The sequence below is a fragment of the Erpetoichthys calabaricus genome, chromosome 4 (assembly GCF_900747795.2).
Source record: "Erpetoichthys calabaricus chromosome 4, fErpCal1.3, whole genome shotgun sequence".
In the NCBI taxonomy this organism is placed as follows: domain Eukaryota; kingdom Metazoa; phylum Chordata; class Cladistia; order Polypteriformes; family Polypteridae; genus Erpetoichthys; species Erpetoichthys calabaricus.
This window is the reverse complement of record NC_041397.2, coordinates 236573296-236595743: the sequence shown is the minus strand read 5'-3', so window position 1 is coordinate 236595743 and position 22448 is coordinate 236573296. Positions and strand designations below refer to the sequence as shown.

At 42.2% G+C, this 22448-nt stretch overlaps 1 protein-coding gene across 2 annotated transcripts in view; it reads right to left on the bottom strand.

The window, feature by feature from the left end:
• Nucleotides 1-22448, bottom strand: part of gramd1c (GRAM domain containing 1c) — a 118098-nt gene that overhangs the window by 59114 nt on the left and 36536 nt on the right. For both annotated transcript variants that reach the window (XM_051927157.1, XM_051927156.1), the window contains exons 3-4: nucleotides 8951-9035; nucleotides 1587-1690 (exon numbers count right to left, since the gene is read on the bottom strand). In XM_051927157.1, the coding sequence (XP_051783117.1) occupies nucleotides 1587-1690; nucleotides 8951-9035 (189 nt within the window). The remainder of the gene's footprint in view (nucleotides 1-1586; nucleotides 1691-8950; nucleotides 9036-22448) is intronic.

Genomic DNA, 22448 nt, shown 5'->3' with positions numbered 1-22448 from the left:
AGAACAGATTATACTAATAACTAAATACAGAACTGTTACACAGAAATACGGATTTTTTTAAAACACATAGAACATGGTAAAAACTGATTAAATATAAATGGAAACCAATAATAATCTGTCCATTAATTTATTGATGAACTATAGTCAATTGACATGAAGGAGATTAAAATTGTAAAAGAGAAAGTCAAAAACAAAATTACAGTCCCGGAGACCTCGGCCAACTGTCCGCCTAACCCTTCCATATCATTGTGTTAAGCAGAGAGGTACCTGTTTGTCTTTTTTTGTAAAGACAGTGCTGCAGTAGTTATTTTTCTGATATATCCAAGCCCAGGTTGGGTATATAAAGTGTTATTTTTGTCCCACAATTAAATTGTGTTTGACATCCCTGGTTTAAAGTTTGTCCTCCTATCTCTGGATATTACAGGTTCCTTCCAAATCTTTATATTTAAAAGGTAACTATAAAGTGGACAAATGAGAGCGAGTTTAGTTTAGTATATCCTGTTATTTTCTGTTGCTCCATCCATACATTCTTCCTTCCTTGCATTTGAATGTTCCTAAATGCTCTCCAGCATCTTGTAAATCTATACTGAAAAAAGTATACTCGGAAAACAGGTGGACGAATAAGCTTTTAGCCTTCTGAGAGGCCGTAAGCAGCAAATGTAAATGGTTAAATGAAGGGAATTACTTATTCAAATAAAAAAAAGGATGGTGGAGATGCTCAAGTGCCGAAGTAGGTCAGTCATTCCATGCATCCACCTGATCAGTCAGGCCGTAGGATAGCTCAAGTATTTGGCTTTGTTTACTCCTTTTGCTCAGCATTGTCTAAACAAATCTGTCTGAAACTGCAATGTACAAAATGTCCGGCCTTGTCTGTGACATTATTGACAGTGGAGCACACATAATAAGTAGTTATTATTGGCCAGATCACTAGACCTTGGTGTTACCTCACTGGAGATCAGAATTTCCAAGGCAATAACCTCAGGAACACTGTTGTGCATACGCTGGAATGTGGCTCCTTCAACATTTTACAAAAACACTTAGGCAGAACAGAGGCACACACATTCATATGCTTTAAACGTACAATGTTCAGTCACACTTTAGGCTGATGTCCATATCAATAATCTGAAAGACCCGACTTACGTGTCTTATGCAGATAAAGGTCATTCTTGCTGGGATTGGTCTATTTCGTTGGTGGGCAAGTCTGTATTTATGGGGCTCAGGTATAGTAATTTTATGGGTAGACCCTTATATGTGCAGTAGCTAGGTCAAGGTGAGCATGAACGAAACTTTGTGAACCCTCTGAAAATGTATAGTAGTCTAAAGGGCCTGATTTTTGCTTCATGGCTTCATGCTGATTCATTATTATAGCGTATTATTAACGAACTTTAGCGTTCTCCTACTGACTGTCTCAGATTTCTTAGCCTCCTATCATGTTTATGAGGAACCACCAGCTTCATCCACTTAGTGTCAGTGAGGTAAGTATATATGTAAATAATGGCACATACAGTATATGTACCAACAAGCACACTTGGCAGAATGTCAAAGTGTGTACTTAGCTAATGTTCCTTGTGCGCTCATCTTCTTACCGTTGTCTCCCACAGAAGGAAGTTGCTGTGGAAACATAGCCAGTTCTCGGAGAGGTAGAGCCGTCCCTGCATCAAGATGTCTCTCTGGAGAGCGCAGGCATAGTCTACAAAAATAAAACATCCACCTAGAGTCAACAGGTGGTACCTCGTGGGCATTACATGTCGCAGCCAGACCAGTGCTACTGTCATACAGTAGGTTTAGTTGCATACTGTATAGAAAGAGTAGCCACAGAGACAAGAAAGTAAGCGCTAGTGGTCTCTACTAGTATACATGCAAAATCTACCAATGCATACTGAAAAAGGCCATATATTCATATTGCATACATAGAACATTTTGATGCCTTTTACTATCCTGATCAGTAAAATAGCAGACATTAAAAACTTTATGAATGAACTTTATTGCAAGCGTACACACAACCACACACATATACATAACTATACCTATGCAAATACATTCATACACATACAATAAATACTGTGTACGCACTTCTTCAAATTTACACACACAGAGAAAAATACACATACATTATGTAAAATCTCACACACAATTACTTATGTCCAACCTCACATTTGTAGTATACTTACTGGACACTCACTTTTATGCATACATACTGTATATGCATTAATTTATTCATTTTCTAACCCAATTTTCAGTTAAGGGCCACGGATGGGAGATGCTGCCTGGATGCAAGTTGGGGACTCACCTAATTTACATTTCTATATTATATAAAAAAATCTTTTTAATAGACTTTTTTCCGGCGACAAGACGTGATCTTTTGAAGAGAGACAGAGAGACACTTTTGAAGAGAGATCTTTTGAAGAGAGACATTTTCACATCCCACGAGACAGGCACGTTACGTCATACTTACAACCGTTGTAAGCAAGTACACATGCTAAGCAGGTTAGAGATAATGGAAGTAGGAAAATTCGAAAGTCTCAAAAAATGAGTGAAAAGATCACATTAGCACAAACAAATGAAAAATATTACTCGGTGAAATAGCGGAAAAGCGAAAAGAGATTGCATAGTGTTTGAGGACAAAAGGACAGGTGCTGTACAGTCTTTTACACATTCGAAGCACTGCCTGAAGTGCCGATCACGCGGAATGAAAGCAGCAGCAAGCCAGTAGCTGACTGAGCAAAGTGGAGGTAAAAAAAACTTTTTTGACCTGTTTCCCAATGTATCACCGTTTAAGAGGGGTTTCAGAGGAGCGACCTTGTCACCATGGAGTGTATTCAGCCACACTCTTCACAGTGGCGAGTGTGGGGGGGTTTGGTATACGAGCGAAGTTCAGATCACACTGCAAAATAGCAGCAGCAAGCCAACAGCTGATCGAGCAAAGAGGAGTTTAAAAAAATGTATTTATATCCCATTGTATCACCGTTTAAACGTGGTTTTGGAGGAGCAGACGCGTCTCCTTGGGGTGCATTCAGCCCCCCTCTTCACAACAGTACAAAGCACAGGTGGGGGGGTAAGGGATTGGCGAGCAAAGCGAGCAGGAGGAGAAGCCCCCTAGTTTACTGATTAATACAACCCACAGGTCTGTTTCATGTATGGGCAAAACTCGAATTTATAGAGGAAAATTCATGCAGATATAATGAGAATGAACAAATTTCATGCAAGCAGTGATCAGGCCTACGATATAAGAGACAGAACTCTTTACCATCATACTGCCAACAAACACTTATACATACTTTGCTACTTTATTAGGTACACTCAAAACTTTAACAGAAATTGCACATTTCAACATGTCATATGTCATTTGTGGGGGTGTATGGGATGTCAGGGTGGTATAGTACCTCTGGTAGGACAGACACATCCATGCTCTGTTGGAAGTAGCTCCTCTATAATTTGTTTGAATTTGGTGCCCAGCTCTCACCCATGGCTACAAATTGCTGTGAGCATGTGACAGTGGCCACACCTCAGTAAACCACACTTTGATGCACAGGCTAAACCAGGTGATGGGAACTGACGGGTCACCTACACTTGGTGAATCGTGGGATTGACAACCTAAGCATATAAAGTCTGCACTTGGCAGGTAGCATGGAAAAAACCTTAAGTTGGTTCAACAGGCAGGAAATTACACTCAACAAGGAACTGTGAAGTGCTTAGAGCATGACGAGGCACCAAGAATGTCATAATAATCCACTGCATTTGATTCCATCTCCAGCTATTTTTGACTGTATCTTGCTACTGGTTAAGGAGTGAGGTTGATGAAGTTCAGTTCTTCCTCACTTTTACATAAGTGACTGTCCATGTCAATTGACTTGAGTGGTCCTCTTCATTATGCGATGGATGAATAATAAAAAACAACATGTTACTTGATGTTGATGTGAGGTATAAATCAGGCAGACCAGCATTTCTAGCATTAGATAGTGTCAAGGTGAGTGTAGGAATGAACAAAATGAGTGACCGTATTGACTTTGAATGTAGTATGATAGTTCTAGCATCTTCCAAATTGCTTTGTTATGAGCTTTTCACATAAAACAATTTTAAAGTTTACCAAGAATGGCGTGAAGAACATAAACTACCAGTGACAGGGATTCTGTGGTAGAAAAACGGCTTATGAATCAGAGGGGTTAAAGGAGAATAGCAAGATTTGTAGAAGCAGACAGGCAAATAATATCCAAATTCAACTTTGTTGTTCGGAATATTATCAAACTTTGGGTTACAATAGCAAAGACCATGTCAGGTGATGGTGCTGTTACCAAAAAACAAGAAAGAGCATCTACAATGGGCTGATAGCATCAAAAATGAAACATTATAGCATGGAGAAAGTTGCTTGGTTGGACCAGGTTCCCTTTGTACCATAATGATGAAAGTATCAAAATTTGGTACAAGCTACATGAGTCTACTGAGTCACCATGTCTGGTGTCAGCAGTACAGGCTGGATGTGGCAGTTTGATAGTGTGGGAAATATTTTCTTGGCATACATTAGCTTCAGTGGTTTGCATAATGTCCGGATCTCAGCCTTATTAGAATGTTTAAAATAAGGTGAAAAGGGCTCTTTATAGAGAGACAATGTAGTCATGGAAGTTGCAGTCATTTCTAGAATGTATGTAGCATCATGTAGAATCCCATGTTCATTTGAATTAATTATGTTCTGAATGCCAAAGGATTGTGTGCATGTGTGTGTGTGTGAAAATCCCAGTAGATTAGCAGTTTCTGAAATACTCAGACCAGCCCAACTGGCATCAACAACCATGCCATGTTCAAAGTCACTTAAATCACCTTTCTTCCCATTCTGATGCTTGGTTTGAACTTAAGCAGGTTGTCTTGACAATGTCTACGTGCCTAAATGTATTGAGTTGCTACCATGTGATTGGCTGATATTTCCAATAACAATCAGCTCAACCAGTGTACCTAATAAAAAATATATATATAGTGGCCACCAGGGGGTGCACCAGCTCCCCAAACCTGGAACAACCTGATGCAAGGTACAAGTCCAGCACACATAAAGGCTTTTTATTTGGGAAACTCCTCAAGCAAGAGTTTCCCACAGCAAAAAGCACAGTCACAATAAAAGCACAATAATAAAACATTCAGCACTTTTCTTCTCTTCCTTTCTCTGTCTTCTTCCACCTTCACTCCTTCTCTGGCAAGCATCGTCCTCTCCCTCCCAACTCTGGCTCTTAGAATGAAGTAAGTTGGTCTGTTTTATGCTGCAACTGAGAGTACTTTTGGTGGCCCGTCAGCATTATCTAGAGGCACTCCCAGGGGTGGTGTAAGCTCAAATTAGGCCTCTGCAGCTCCCCCTGGTAGCTCCCACAAAACCCAACAGGGCTGTGCCAAACTCCAACCTCCAAGGAGCTAGCATCTAGCGCTCCAAGGGAGGCAGTGCCCTGTGCACATCTGCTCCCCCGGTCCTTCCTTTATGACGGCCTCCCAGCAATATATGTTACGCTGAGTTGACTTATATATTGTGGCAGACGGCTGGGGACCCTACCCAGCCGGGATGCCTCGACAGTCCACGAGAGGGACAATACCTCTCCTGGGCCACGAGAAGGCAGCTGCCCTGGTCTGCTTGGGGGCCACTGGAACAGAGCTGAGATGCTCATCCCTGTGGGAGGACGTGCCCACCGCCAGGGGGTGAGAGAAAGAAAGGAGACAGTTGGTGAAGAAGGCATTGTGGTGCTCTTTAAAAATAAAATGTGTGTGTTTTGGACATTCTGGTGTCTGTCTGTCTGTGTCCGGGGGCTGGCTTTCCACAATGGCATCCCAGATGGGACTTTCCACCTGCTAAAAGGTGGGGACCCCTCGTCAAAAATAATTTTGTGGATGCAGTCCGCACAGCAGACGAAGGCGCACACACGCCACAACACGTATACCTAGGCCAGCAGCTGGATCTACGACGCTCGCCAAGGTCCACGCATAAAAGTCGTTCCGTACAATGGGGAAGAAGAAGGGCAGACGTACCCTGAAGGTAGCGGCGCCTGCATCAAGCATTGTCTTTGCAGACGCACAGGTTGGCGGAGGAGTGGAAGAGGCCATCCGGCCGAAGCATGCTCAGGAAGACAGGATCCGGGAGGTAAGTCTCACGCACAATGGCGATACACACCTGGCGGGGCTTACCCTGCTGTCCCCTGGTCTTGCTTTTTAAATGTGGACTGCCCGTTTCCGCATCTGTGGCCAAAGCACGCTGACCCATGGAGTGATGGCGAGATGACAGCGGAAGAAGAGGAGGAGTCGCTACAGACCATAGACCATGTCGCAGGGCGGAAAGCACCCGGAAGAGTCTTCCCTGATCGAGTCCACTTATAGGGTGGAGGGAGCGCTGGAGGACCGGAAGTCCTTCCCAGAGACAGGCAAAGGATTGGACGAGGTGTGTTGTTTTCTTGCCTATGATTGGTCGAGGGTGGGACCAACGAACATCAATACTGAGATAGACGATGACCCAACTGAGCATGCGCAAGAGTTCCGTGGCTCAGAGCCAGTCGGGAAGATCAAGAAACCGTAAGTCCACGGCCGGCTGAAATTTTGGTTTTGTTGGCGGCTGTACGGGAGTTGGAGGAAGCCCTTCAGCTCGTACAGTTGCTCTTTAAGGTCCTGTGGTTGATGCGAGAGGTGATCAACGGGTTGGAGAAGAAAGTGGAGGCTCCCCTGACGGCCATAAAGGAGTTGGGGGGGGGGGGGGAGTACAACGTGGGATTCTCCAGCCAAAGCGTCAATGCGGTACAGGTAAGTACTACCGGTACCGTAAAGGAAAGAGGAAGCCCTAGCGAAGAGAGCCAAGACATGGGTGACCGGACTCAAGTAGCAGGGCATCCTACAGTAGATTGGGGGACAAATACCGAGCATGCAATGGGAGCTGAGGCAGGGGGGAGATGCCGGTTTGTATGTGTCGGTACACAGACCAGGGCCGACACAAGAAGACGCAGAACTCGTAACCTGATCGAGAGGAGTGCAAACAGCACGGGGGCCCTCTTTGTCCTATAAGGGGATCCAGGCTGTTGCAGCACCCCAAACTAAAGGGAGACCCCGGAGAAAGAAGGGAGGGTCTCCCAACAGAAGAAAACGTGAGCCCGAGAGCTCACGCACAGTGAAAGAGCGCTCTCCACGGGGATGGAGAGAAGCCCCAAACCTGGCGCTGGGGAGACACGGGTCCGGAGGGTACCGGAAAATCAGAGAGGACATTGATGTTAAAAGTTTCATGGGGCTGGTCATCTGTGGAGATGTTGTCCATACAGCATGACAGAAGACACCAGTAGGTGGCGTCGGGACGACGTCTCCACACCCTATTCTTGTTGTTTTATAGGACCAGACCCTGGATCAAAGTATGTCGGCACCCCGCTGTGGGAGAAAACTAGCCCTCGCGGGACGGGCCATTTTGCCCTACAGGCTTCAGCTGGTGATGGGGCAGTGTGGCAGACGGCTGGGGACCCTACCCAGCCGGGACGCCTTGACGGTCCACGAGAGGAACAATACCTCCCCTGGGCCATGAGAGGGCAGCTGCCCTGGTCTGCTTGGGGGCCACCAGAACAGAGCTGGTAAGCTCATCCCTGTGGGAGAATGTGGCCCCCGCCAGGGGGCACCTGAACATTTCTGGAACCCTGGATGGCAGCACTTCCGCCACACCAGGAAGTGCTGCTGGAAGAAATCACAGGGGCACCTGGAGTGCTTCCAGGTGCTCATCTGACACTTCTGCCACACAAGGAAGTGTTGTTGGACAGTGCACCTGGAGCCCTTCCAGGTAATTATAAAAGGGGTCACCTCCCTCCAGTAGACAAGCCGGAGTTGGGAAGAAGGAGACGGAGCCTGTGAGGAGGGGAATAGAGGTGGCAGAGAAAGAAAAGAGACAGTTGGTGAAGAAGGTATTGTGGCGCTCTTTAAAAATAAAACGTGTGTGTTTTGGACATTCTGGTGTCTGTCTGTCTGTGTCCGGGGGCTGGCTTTCCACAATATGTATATTGAAACACCCACATATACTGTGCATAAACATACATGAATGAGTCATTCTTAAAATGGCTTAATTCAACCCTGGTTCAACATGACCCTGGAAAAGACGCCAGTCCATCACAGGACCCACTTGTGGTCAAATCCATGCTCTCACTCAAGTGGGGCCAATTTGTAATCACCTATGAAAAAACTTTGATGATGTGGTAGGAAAACAAATAAATGAATGCATATACACATATACTTACACTCAACTACAGCTGAACCTAAGTAAACACAAGGATAGATGAACAGAGTTGTGCACATACTCAAGGTAACTGCACACATGTGCATGTCCTGTATAATATACTGTATTCAGCCGCAGACTGACATGCACGAGCAAAGAGTAAATAATATGTACACACACACACTCTCATATTACACTTCACAATTCTGTGCTCATGCACACACACACCAGTATAGCTCAGAATTTAGAGAAAAGAGGTCACCCCTTTCAAGGGCTGACAACCATAAATCACATCGGAGAAGACAAGAGTAGCAAATAACAAAGTAGGTTTCAGTTTCACCTCAGTCTCAGATGTAATTTTAAGAGTAGAGATTAACACAAAGGCTAAAGCTGGAAGGCACATTAACACATCCCTGTAACATCTTCACCAACACACATTAGACCACCTCTGGTCACACATCACTGTGCCTGGTGGCAATGAATATGGCCCACAGTTCTTCCTGCTGCTGAGCTTGTGTTAATGTAACTTTAGAAAACAACAATGTGTAATAATAAGCCAAACACTAGTCCACAATGACTGCCATTTAGATTCACATGTCAACGGCTGGGAGGAGGACACCCAGGATCCATTGGATATAATATGTCTACAGGCTGTTGTGGAGAATTTATTTAGAGTGACTAAGGGAACAAAGAGGAAGTCATGTCATCCCTGTGGTGAGATGACATGCATTGGGTGAGGCTGCTTACCAACAATTAGCTTCTCACACTCTGGAATGAGCCGAAAGAGTTTTTTAAACTCATCATTTCTCTGTTTGTAGGTGCCAATGGAAACCTGTAAAATATAACATACAAATGTGTCAAACACAGTCATAAAGTAAACACAGTAATTTGTACACCGTCATAAAATGTTTAAAGTTTAACAACCTAACCATTTAGGGCATTATAGGAAGATTTTCTTACAGCACCAGCAGCAACAAACAGTACAAGTGGCTGTTGGAGTCATTAAACATGAGAACTGAGAAAATGTATAATCTAGTTAAGACACAGACTATTTAAGTTAAAAATAAGAAGCAATTGCTTCTCTGCCACTCTCACTGTGCTGGACTTTGTGTCATTGTAATTAAACACTCAAGTCGATGCCTAACCTAAGGAGAACTCTATCTGGATTCTTGCCCTATCTTTTATACCATCTTCATCGCCCCTCATTAACAAAAACCAAAATGCTCACCTTAAGTGATGTACTATATATTAGCTCAATAGCAGCAGGAAATTAAACATATATATCAGCATATGCTATATGATGGTTAGGATTCTTAGAGGCCAAGGAGATATTCTTAGATAATGGGGAAGATAGATAGATAGATACTTTATTAATCCCAAGGGGAAATTCACATACTCCAGCAGCACCTTACCGATACAAAAAACAATATTAAATTAAAGATTGATAATAATGCAGGTAAAAACAGACAATAACTTTGTATAATGTTAATGTTTACACCCCCGGGTGGAATTGAAGAGTCACATAGTTTGGGGGAGGAACGATCTTCTCAGTCTGTCAGTGGAGCAGGACAGTGACAGCAGTCTGTCTCTGAAGCTGCTCCTCTGTCTGGAGATGACACTGTTTAGTGGATGCAGTGGATTTTTCATAATTAATAGGAGCCTGCTGAGCGCCCGTCGCTCTGCCACAGATGTCAAGCTCTCCAGCTCCATGCCAACAATAGAGCCTGCCTTCTTCACCAGTTTGTCGAGGCGTGAGGCGTCTTTTTTCTTAATGCTGCCTCCCCAGCACTCCACTGCGTAGAAGAGGGCGCTCACCACAACCGTCTGATAGAACATCTGCAGCATCTTATTGCAGATGTTGAAGGACGCCAGCCTTCTAAGGAAGTATAACCGGCTCTGTCCTTTCTTACACAGAGCATCAGTATTGGCAGTCCAGTCTAATTTATCATAAAGCTGCACTCCCAGGTATTTATAAGTCTGCACCATCTGCACACAGTCACCTCTGATGATCACGGGGGTCCATGAGGGGTCTGGGCCTCCTAAAATCCACCACCAGCTCATTGGTTTTGCTGGTGTTCAGGTGTAGGTGGTTTGAGTCACACCATTTAACAAAGTCATTGATTAGGTCCCTATACTCCTCCTCCTGCCCACTCCTGATGCAGCCCACGATAGCAGTGTCATCAGCGAACTTTTGCACGTGGCAGGACTCCGAGTTGTATTGGAAGTCCGATGTATATAGGCTGAACAGGACCGGAGAAAGTACAGTCCCTTGTGGCGCTTCTGTGTTGCTGACCACAATGTCAGATGTGCAGTTCCCAAGACGCACATACTGAGGTCTATCTTTAAGATAGTTCACGATCCATGCCACCAGGTATGAATCTAATCCCATCTCTGTCAGCTTGTCCCTAAGGAGCAGAGGTTGGATTGTGTTGAAGGCGCTAGAGAAGTCTAGAAACATAATTCTTACAGCACCACTGCCTCTGTCCAAGTGGGAGAGGGATCGATGTAGCATATAGATGATGGCATCCTCTGCTCCCACCTTCTCCTGATATGCAAACTGCAGAGAGTCGAGGGCGTGTTGAACCTGTGGCCTCAAGTGGTGAAGCACGGGCCTCTCCATGGTCTTCACAACATGTGATGTCAGTGCAACAGGCCGGAATTCATTCAGCTCACTAGGACGTGATACCTTTGGCACTGGGGTGTTTTCCAAAGCCTCGGGACTCTCCCCTGTTCCAGGCTCAGGTTGAAGATGCGCTGTAGAGGACCCCCCCAGCTCCGATGCACAGACCTTCAGCAGTCATGGCGATACTCCATCTGGACCCGCTGCTTTGCTGGCACGAAGTCCTCCTCAGCTCTCTGCTTACCTGGGCTGTTGTAATTATGGGTGGGGATGTCACTCCTATGCTGGTGTCAGCAGAAGGATGGAGGGAGCAGTACTCCGAGGTGAAAGTGAGAGTGGGTTAGGGTGGTCAAACCTGTTAAAGAAGTTGTTCATTTGGTTTGCTCTCTTCACGTCTCTCTAGATGGTGGTACACCGCTTCGAGCTGCAGCCAGTGATGATCTTCATCCCATCCCACACTTCCTTCATGCTGTTATTCTGCAACTTCTGCTCCAGCTTTCTCCAGTACTGCTCCTTCGCCGCCCTGAGCTGGACTCGAAGTTCCTTCTGCACGCGCTTGAGCTCATGCTGATCACCGCCTTTAAAAGCCCTTTTCTTCTGGTTCAAAAGGCCCTTGATGTCACTTGTAATCCAAGTGAAACAGAAGGTAGTCGATATTCGATCATTTTCCTTAATAAATAAATCACCAAGTATAATATTTTTGTCTCATTTGTTTAACTGGTTTCTCTTTATCAACTTTTAGGACTTGAGTGAAAATCTGATGATGTTTTAGGTCATATTTAGGCAGAAATATAGAAAATTCTAAAGGATTCACAAACTTTCAAGCACAACTGTACATCTATAATTATGGACTGCGTATAACTGGGAATACTTGGAAGAATGGAAAATGGGACAAGCTAACATCCCTGGATTTAGGCAACAAAGACCCTGTTTGTCATCACTGACCTGGGGTTAGGCTTCTGAAGGAGAAGCACAAGGGAGAATATTTTATCTTCACAATGCTGGCTCTTATAGCCAGTTTCAGCAGAAGGAGCTGAGAAGCAAAACCCAAATGTCTCCTTGTGTGGCAGCTTAAAACCTGCAACTCTCAGCTTAAATCACACCTTTTTGCCTCAGGCTGATTCCTCTTTCCTATAGTTATCAGAAACCAAAGTACACACATGCACTTGAAAAGCAGTCAAAGGTACACACCTATGGAGTTTCACGCTGACTCTGCCATCCACTCAGAGGTCCAGCCAACAGAGTGAGAGTTTACCCATAAATCATAAACAGGGTCAGAAAGGATTTGTGCAGAGACTGCCATGTTAATGTTGCTCAACCCTGAGATGAGTGACAAAGTGCAAAAAAGATACGGCCTGTTACGCACCATAATCACTAACTTGAATGCTAATCATGGAAAAAATGGCAGAATCAATCAAACTCCGTCAAACAAACAGTTCAAGTTAATTTAATATATAGCTCCTTTCAAAAACAATGCTGTACAAATCAGCTTTACAAGGAATAAACACAGCAATACATACAGAAAACAGAGACTGCTTGCTTGCAAATGTGCTGGTATGTTTAAAAAATGCAATAAAATGATCTGAATGTATTCCAGAATGGGTCAGTGGCTCAGTTTTTCCAGCTGCCATCTGTAAGCTTCTGAATCCTGAATTCAAATTATGGCCTAGTCTCAGTGTTCAAAATAGATTTTAGAAAATATGCAGGACAGTTTGACTAATAACTCCAAACTGGACCAATACAAGTAAGAGTGGGTGTGTGAAGAACTTTAGCTTGTGTTGAATGAACATCCTGTCCAGCATTCGTTCCCATCTTGCATCAAAGGCTGCCAGGATAGACACCAACCTCCCATGACCCTGAACAGGATAAGCAGAGTGAGAAATGTATAGACAGATGGGTATGATGTGAATATTTGAGTGAGTATGTCCGGTGATTAATTACATTGCTTATGGGATTAGTTCCTGCTTTGTGCCCAGAACTTCTAGAATTGGGTTTAGTCCCCACATGGCTCCCTAAAATTCTGATTAAGCAGATTCTGGGGAAAAAAATAAAGAGTGTAGTTAGGCATTGTTAAAGATATTTCTAAGGTGCCCGAGATGTATCTAGAAACAAAAAAGTAGAAATGGGAGAAGATCAGTGAGCTGAGAGAACAGGCCAGGACCGAGTTAGAGGTCAAAACAGAGAAGTCAAAAAATCAAACTGAATAAAACCAAAGGGGCAAAATCAAGAAAGAAGTACAAGAGAACAAAACAGATGTCAAAGTTAGAGAGCTTAATGACAGGGCCTACTTGGATTTGTTGTAAGGAATATCCACCAAGAGATACTGGACAGTGACTTCACAGATCCAAATCTTGTGATAAGGAGAACATACCAATGTGCAACCAAAATGGCTTTGCAGAAATAATAAAAAATAAACACAGAAATCAAAATGCAACACATTTAAAATGTAAGCTAATATGAAAGCTTGAAACTTCCATGTAAAAAAAATAAACTACACAAAAACATACATATAACATTGGATAATAGTACAGTCATTAAGACATGTAAACAGAACTGAATATAGCCTGTTTTCAAAATATTCAACACAAAGATTGCAGATGTAACATGGAAAAGGAGGGACTTATGACACTTACAATTAATGTTGCATCACACACCCATTAATGTGCCCCTTAACTAAGCCCTGGGCATTGAGCACATTGAATCCCACAGCTGATGCTCAAGCTCAGTTTCCTGCATTTTAGATGTAGTTTGATGCTTAGGATGAAGGGGTGACTAAGCCAAAAAAAAAAACAATGGTTTCAGTCTTGATGCTCCCCATCAGAGTTCCACCATTTATTAAGGCTGATTTATACTTCTGTGTCAAGCCTACACTGTAGGTATGTTGTCACACACTTAGCCTATGGCATACCTACGACATAACCTGACGCACACCTCCTCAAAACCCCTACACAAACTCCTACAACTCGATTTTGGCCAGTTTGGTGACTATACATTTCCTGGAACGCATTTTTGTCTGTCTTTAAGATTGTAAAGGTGGAAAAATTTGAGGGACAAATACAGAAATGTGTAGCAAGAAGAGCAGTGATCCTGGAGGGCAAAAACTGTCTGCACTTTAATGGATTGTTCATTTTCTTACATTCTACAAACACCGACTACTAGAGTTCAGGCATGTGCCTGTGGCATGGTACAACACAGAAATATAAACTTGTTTCGAAAGGCATAGCCTGCAGCACAGCCTCCATGCATACAGGTAGCTACATTGTAGACTTGCTAATGTAAAATTTTCTCAATCCAAATAATATATTTAGCTTTTAGTGGAGAAGCTGACTTTTGTCCTCCAAAAGGGTACCACATGCTCAGTTCAGAGGCTACAATAATGTAGGACAGACTGGCATTACCCAGTTTGCTTTGCTTAAGAAGCAGCTGCCAAACTCTCTTAACTTCAACTATAAAGTGTTAATTTTCCTTACAGGGCCATTTTGGCTCTTTGGAATGTAGTTTCTGTGTCTTATCTGATAAGACTTAAAAATCACAGGCAAATGACATCCAAAGATGTCTCCATGATGCACCATTTACAGTAAGAACTGGGTCAGTGAACAAAGATAAATAACTCAACAACTCTCAACTTCAATGGGCAAAAATTTGCACCAATTGTCAACCAAAAGGTTGGCAAAATGTCCACGATTTCCTTTATAACACACTGCAAGCACAAGATCTGTGTTTTTTTATACGATTTCAGTGTTCTCAGCCTGACCGTGACGTCTGCTCCATAACAGGACCCCTTGTTAACTAAAATGTGGCCATAAAAAAGGCTGGGGTGATCCCTTTTACTATGAAGGGTAACCTAGTGCTGGGCATTAATAATGGAGAACCATCCATAATGGAGATGGATGGGGGTTCCACGGAAAGTACAAATCTTGTTAAAGTCAAGCAAGGTGCACAAGCAAGTGGTGCTACACATAAAGCAATACATTCATCTTGCTGAAGACAGGAGTTGACTGATCACCAAATAATGTTTATGATGGCAAAAGGGTACAACTGTGTGTGAAACCTTAAAGTCAAACTGCAGGACAGTCCACAACCACAAGATGCAACTACAGTGAAGAAGGAGAGGAGCCTCTGAACAAAGAAAGAAAAAGTGAGTTGGACATCCTTCCAGTTGTGCCAGAGAAGGAATTGGGACAAAGCATTGCCTACAAGCACCAAACCATAAGTGGGTGCCTCCAGACACCTTTCTGTGGAGGTTTTATATGTATGACCAGCTGAGAGGAGACACCTGTGAAGACCCAGGGCTCGCTGAGAGGATTATATCTCCCAGATGGCCTGGGAACAACATGGGATCCCACAGTATGAGTTGGCAAGTGTGGATGGAGAAAAGGACGCTTGGGGCCCACTGCTAAGACTGTTGCCCACGTGACCCCACTTTGGATAAGCAGTGGAAAATGAATAAATGAATGAACAGTTAGTAGTTAGGATAAAGTCAGCTAATGTATTATGGTTATTGGTGTTACTGCAACTGAAAAGTAGTAACCTGTGTGAAGGATAAGTTTATATCTGTTATACATTTCTCTTCCTAAATATAATAGGAAAGATCAGAGCAGTGTCTCTCAAACACACACACACACACAGAATCTGAGTGTTGGGGATAAACTAGAGCAGACTAGGCGTGAAAAAATCAACATCGCATTCACAGGGTGGGCGCTAGAATCATTATAACTAGCTAAGAGTTTATACATCTAACCCGGTGGTCTCAAACTCTGGTCCTGGAGGGCCGCAGTAGTTGCAGGTTTTCATTCTAACCCTTTTCTTAATTAATGATCTGTTTTTGCTGCTAATTAACTTCTTTTGAATTAATTTTATTTGATTTGCTCTTGAAGACTCAAACACCTGAATTGTTTCTTTTTCCTTAAAATTAGCAGTCATACAATAATGAGATACAAAAGGAGCCAAAACAGGACCAGCAAACTGTGACCATCATACAATATCTGAAAATAAAGAAAGGTGAAGGTCTCAGGAATGCTGATCTGCTCAGATCCACAAAACATTTTAACGGTGCTCTTAGAAAAGAGAAAATCAACAATTTCAGAAATGTCTGTTATTGCACAATGAGAGCAGCAACAAGCCATGGAATTAAAGAACGAGTTTAATTAATGAAAAGACTCGGTGCCTAATTAAGAAACTGCTTGGAGTAAAATTGGTTGGAGTTTGAGGCCCTGACTTAGTTGGTCTGCTGTTGGCTCACTCACTTCACAATTCATTTCTGTCTGGGTTTCACTTAAGGAAAGAAATGAACCAATTGAGAGGAATGGTGAAGAAATTCCAGGGAACAAATCATAAAAAACAAGTCAATTAAAATTAATTCAAAAGAAGTTAAATAGCAGCAAAAACAGGTCATTAATTAAGAAAACGGTTAGAATAATAATAATAATAATACATTTTATTTATATAGCGCCTTTCCCATGCTCAAGGCACTTACAGAATATAATAAAGAACGGCAGAATATACAGTATATAGCATTGTACAAACCAGATAAATAAATAAAGAAGATTAAGACAGTAAATTCTGAAAAAAACAGACAACATAATTGATGGTCTCGCGCACACATACAGGTTACATTGGCATCTTGACAGAGAAGTAAACTGAGAGAAAGGTAATAAAGTCAAGTAGAGCTAAAAGCCTTCCTGAACAGATGAGTTTTGAGTTGTTTTTTAAAAGAATTCATGGAGTCAGCTGACCTGATTAATTTTGGTAGGTCATTCCAGAGTCTGGGCGCTATACAGCTGAAGGCCCTGTCACCCATAGAGTGTAGATTAGTGAGGGGCACAACAAGATTACCAGAATCAGAGGACCTTAGTGGGCGGGCAGGCACATAGTGATGGAGGAGGTCACTGATGTAGTTTGGTGCGAGGTTATTTAAAGCTTTGTAGGTTATTAGTAGGATTTTATATTCGATTCTGTAGGACACAGGGATTCAGTGAAGACGGAGCAGGATGGGTGTGATGTGCTCGCTGCTGCTGGTTCGAGTAAGGACTCTTGCAGCTGAGTTTTGAATAAGCTGGAGCTGTGATATAAGATTAGAAGGGGCACCTGCCAGTAGGGAATTACAATAATCGATGCGGGATGTGATAAAAGCATGGACAAGTTTCTCAGCATTAGAGAAGGAGAGGAAGGAGCGAACACGGGATATGTTACGGAGGTGAAAGTAAGAAAGTTTCTTAATGTGATTTATGTGGGTGGAATAAGTGAGGGAGGAATCAAAAATGACACCAAGATTTTTTACAGTAGAGGCAGGTCTGATGAGATCACTGCCAAGATGGACTGGGAAGGAGCTCATTTTATTAAGTTGCATTTTAGTCCCAATTTGCAGGAGTTCAGTTTTATTGCAATTTAATTTTAAAGAGTTCTTAGCTCCATCCAGGTTTTAATTTCACTAAGGCAGGTTGTGAGCTGAGAAAGCTCTGATGAAGTTCCACTTTTAACATTGAAGTAGAGCTGGGTATCATCTGCATAAAAATGATAACTAATCCATAACTACGGATAATATGGCCAAGGGGAAGCATATAAATACAGAAAAGCAGAGGACCAAGGACAGAGCCCTGAGGGACTCCTTGTGTGACTGGCACGGAGTTGGATCTGCTGTTGCCAAGACTAACAAACTCTTGCCTATCAGTCAGATAGGACTTGAACCACTGGAGGGCAGTGCCAGAGATACCCAGCATGTTCTCCATTCTGGACAGCAGAATGAAAACCTGCAGCCACTGCGGCCATCCGGGACCGGAGTTTGAGACCCCTGATCTAACCTAATTCTAACTAGTGCATTTTATGATAGGCCCAGAATGAAATTATGTTTCCTGAGTGATTTAGATAAGAATTAAGGAAATTGAATTCCTAAGTTATGTGCCTTTTTCTATAGGTGTGAAAAAGATCGAACTAAGCTAATGTAGATTTATATTTTGTGTTGTTTGTTATTGTATTTTGTCTGTACATGCTTGCATACATCCATTTTCTATTATCCTTATCTTCTGAATAAATGTTATTATTTGGTTTAAGGCAGCAAGCTTGTTTGGGCCATCACCACATCTGAAACACAAATGGAGATATTGAAAGTTGAAATATGTGGACTTTTGCCAAATTATAAACTTCATTCATAAATTGTACAGATCTCTTCATAGTTCTGACATCCCAGCTGGAAGATGAAGCAGAGATCTCACATACTGCAATAATAACACTGTTATTTGACACACTTCCATCCATCCATTTTCCAACCCGCTGAATCCAAACAGGGTCACGGGGGTCTGCTGGAGCCAATCCCAGCAAACACAGGGCACAAGGCAGGGAACCAATCCCAGGCAGGGTGCCAACCCACCGCAGGACACACACAAACACACCCACACACCAAGCACACACTAGGGCCAATTTAGAATCGCCAATCCACCTAACCTGCATGTCTTTGGATTGTGGGAGGAAACCGGAGCGCCCGGAGGAAACCCACGCAGACACGGGGAGAACATGCAAACTCCACGCAGGGAGGACCCGGGAATCGAACCCAGGTCCCCAGGTCGCCCAACTGCGAGGCAGCAGCGCTACCCACTGCGCCACCGTGCTATTTGACACACTTTATTTCCCAATTGCTGCCAAAGTCAACAATCAACATACTGTAAATACATGACTTTGGACTATGACAGAAACTTGTAGCAGTTGGAGGAAACTCATAAAAACTTGGGAAAGATATAAAAACTCGACACAGAAGGCATACCAGTTGCAAATGAACTGAAGATATATGTGGTGTAACACAGTAATGGCCTGCTGTACCACCATGCTGCTCTGAGTTTTACTTATCTCTAGCACCTGATGACCCTGATGCTCTCAGCCCTCTGATCCAATGTTTATCTTGTATGTCTTAATAGATGAGTAGTATTTTCCTCAAGCTTAACAAAGAAATAACAGTAATATTAGTTGTTAGCAAAATGGAAATAGTAAGGGCCTTAGAAATAAACTTGATTGGCATTAAAGGTCAAGGTGGAAGTAAAGAATTTAGGTGTAGTCATTAGCCAGATTCCTAGAAGCACAATATTTAATTTAAGGAACACTACAAAGGTTAGACACTTATAACACGGCAAGATGCTGAGAAATGAATTGTTTTTAGTCAACTAGATTACTGTGGTGCACTCATAACTGAACTACATAAGAAAGAGAAAAATTGGCTGCAATTAGTGCAGAGTGCCTGCGGTGGGTTGGCACCCTGCCCAGGATTGGTTCCTGCCTTGTGCCCTGTGTTGGCTGGGACTGGCTCCAGCAGACCCCCGTGACCCTGTGTTCGGATTCAGCAGGTTGGAAAATGGATGGATGGATAGTGCAGAGTGCAGCAGCAAGATTCATAACCAGAAAAAGAAAATCTGAGCACATCTAATCAGTTTTAGCTTCATTGCACTGGTTACCTTTGTCCTTTAGAATTGTTTTTAAAATGTTACTAATCGTATATAAAGCTCTAAATATTTTTGCTTCTTCCTATATTTTGGAGTGCCTGTCTCCTTACATTCCCAGCATACAGTGGTAATGCAGCCTTTTGTTGTTTTACACCAAAAATCTAGAATACTTTACCAATAGAGGTATGCCAGGCAAATAGCCTGAAGCATTTTAGAAAACTTCTAAACACACTCCTTTTTAATTTGGCTTTTCATGGCAGTATTTTAATCCTACTTCTAATAACACAGGTAAACATAGAAATATCATATTCTTCATGAATCTGCAATTATTATTGATCTCTTCTTTTATATGTTTTCTTGCCCAGTTAGCATCAGACTTTTCGCGAGAGACTTGAAAACGAATCCGGAAATGAGAACTCTACTTTGTCTACTAGTTGTAGATCTGTGTTATGTAAGTGCGTATTTATTTATTCTTATTCTCTGTTTTATTTATTCCATTCATTAACTCCTTTTCTTATCTATTTTTAATTTGCTTTTCTTTTCTTGCATTTTTTTCTTTGCTATCTTGTAAAGCACTTGCTGGGAGTTTCAGCCCAACCCAGTAGCCCTGGGTGCAAAGAAGAAACCACATGGGGTGCAATGGCAGTCCTTCACAGGCACAGTTACACACTTCCACTCATACTGGGCTAATTTAAGACATCAAATCACCCAACATTTACAGTATATATATGTCAAGGGGAGAAAATGAGTAATGAAAGAAATCCCATGGTGGTTGGGGATCAACTAATCACTAAATCTTAATGCTGTTAGGAACCTTGCAATGCCTGCAAGCTTTAGTTGCTACAAAGCACATAAACAGCAGTTAATTCATGACGATCCATAGGTGTCCTGGCTAATTATACAGGGTGGTCATAAAGTCCGTGTGCAATTTAAAATAGTTGTAACTTTGTAAGTATATGTGATAGAAAGAATCTGTAAAAAGGATTAGAAAGAAGAACACTTACATTTTTTATTGTTCTTGTTAATTTTCAACATGTACACCATCATTACTAATACAAAGGGTAATACGATTCTGTAGTTCTCCAAAAAACTTTTCAAGCTCATTTTTAGTAATACCAGCAATTACATCAGTTATCCTAGCTTGCAAGTCTTCTAAAGATCGAGGTTTGGTTGAATAAACATTAGTTTTCACATGTCCCCATAAAAAGAAATCCAATGGAGTCAAATCTGGTGAACGTGGAGGCCAAGAAAATGGTCCACCTCTTCCAATCCATCTGTTAGGGAATTTCTCATGTAGAAATTGTCTAACATGCAAAGCAAAGTGACATGGAGCACCATCTTGTTGAAACACTGTATTCTCTATCAGTCCTAATTGTTCAAGTTGAGGAATAATGTTATTTTGCAGCATTTCTAAATAGCTATCACCATTAACAACACACCCTTCAAAAAAGAATGGCCCTATGACTTGATTTTTCCCAAAGCACACCACACATTAACTTTTGGAGAATCTCTTTCATGTTCAACAGACGCAAAAATAAAACTTCTAAAGACAAGAAAAATAGATACATCAAGCTTTCTAATCCTTTTTACAGATTCTTTCTATCACATATACTTACAAAGTAACAACTATTTTAAATTGCATACAGACTTTATGGACACCTGTATTCTACATTCATCTGTTTTCTAATAGACTTACTCCAAGTTATCAGTGACAGAGGCTATCCCGGCTGCACAGGAAGGGAGACGGACGCAAGTTACAGATGGGGTGATATTCCATCATAATATGCAGTCACACTCTCAGTCACCCATACTGTGATCAATTACTGGCTATGTCTCATTAGACGACTTTTTAAGTCATAGCCTTCATTTTCATCATCTTAGACAGTCAGATGCAGCTGCCAGTGCACTCCTGTCAAGCCAATCGTCTAATGTCACATACCTAATGACTGAGACCAACTTGCCTGTGACCGACTAGTTGGTTGAAGGGGTGCAACTAATGAATGCTCGTCCAGAGATACAATGAATACAATTAACAATAAGGAATAAGGAACACATGTGTTTTGAGCCTCACGAATACAAGAGAAGCTCGTCTGTCAGAGGTCTCATATTTTACATACCATAACAGAATGGAAAAAATGAATGAAAGAGCAGAGATTGCTGCTGAACACCCCGCAGCTGTTAACTCTTCGTAAGTCAACGCTCCATCAGGCAACACGATATTCATTGTCAGTAAAAGGGGAAAGCATGACTGTGCTGGAAGATCGGTGCTTGGTCAGTAAACGTGCCTTGTAATTTAACATAGTGCAGTGGCAAGATCAGTGAGTGTGATCAGCAAATCTAACATGGCCCATGACGAAACATCATACAAAGTGACAACGGCTTAACTTAACCCAAGTGTTTAGTGTATGGGGAGTAAAACCTGAGCTCCCTGAGAAAAAAAGAAAATAAAAAGATTTTCAGGGAGATGGGACTAAATCCACACAGAATGTGATCAGGCTGGGATTAAAATACAACGTTCTGAAGCTGGGTGGTCATGCACATTGGTGTTAAAAATAGGAGCTGATGTTCCCTACTTAAAGATCTAATGCTTTAATGCAATTTTAGCAGTAAAATATTGCAGGCCAATATTTTATTATGTGAAATGAAATGGTAGAATCAAACCTTGTTGATAAAATGTATATTCCTTTTCCCCAGTTGTGTTGCATTTGGTGCATAAATATGCAAAAAATGCAAAATCATTACTTCAGAAAAATAAAATCTACTGGAAAGAATTTGCTCAGATCAATAGGCATCTAGAATTTTATAATGATAACCACTGTGCCAAGTTTCATTCACTCAAAGTGATTCATTTTCTCAGTTCACAGACTTACAACATACAGACAGACATCCCTCTCAAACAGGTTCAAATCCTTTGAAAGCCTCCTGGGTACACCTACCTCGAAAAGGCCTGCAGCTCTGGACGTGGCTGTGGTCTGGCTGTAATCCATCGGATAGGCTTTCAATTATCACTTCTCCCCCTTCTTAAATTCGCAACTTTTGAATGCCTGGAAATTAATTGCAAGCATCCACTTTTTATAACAATACTTCTTATTTACCGACCACCAAAACAACACCCTGATTTCATTACAGAAATTACTGAGCTGCTCTCACCTTTCTGTACAACATCATCAAATGTACTGATTCTTGGAGATCTGAACAT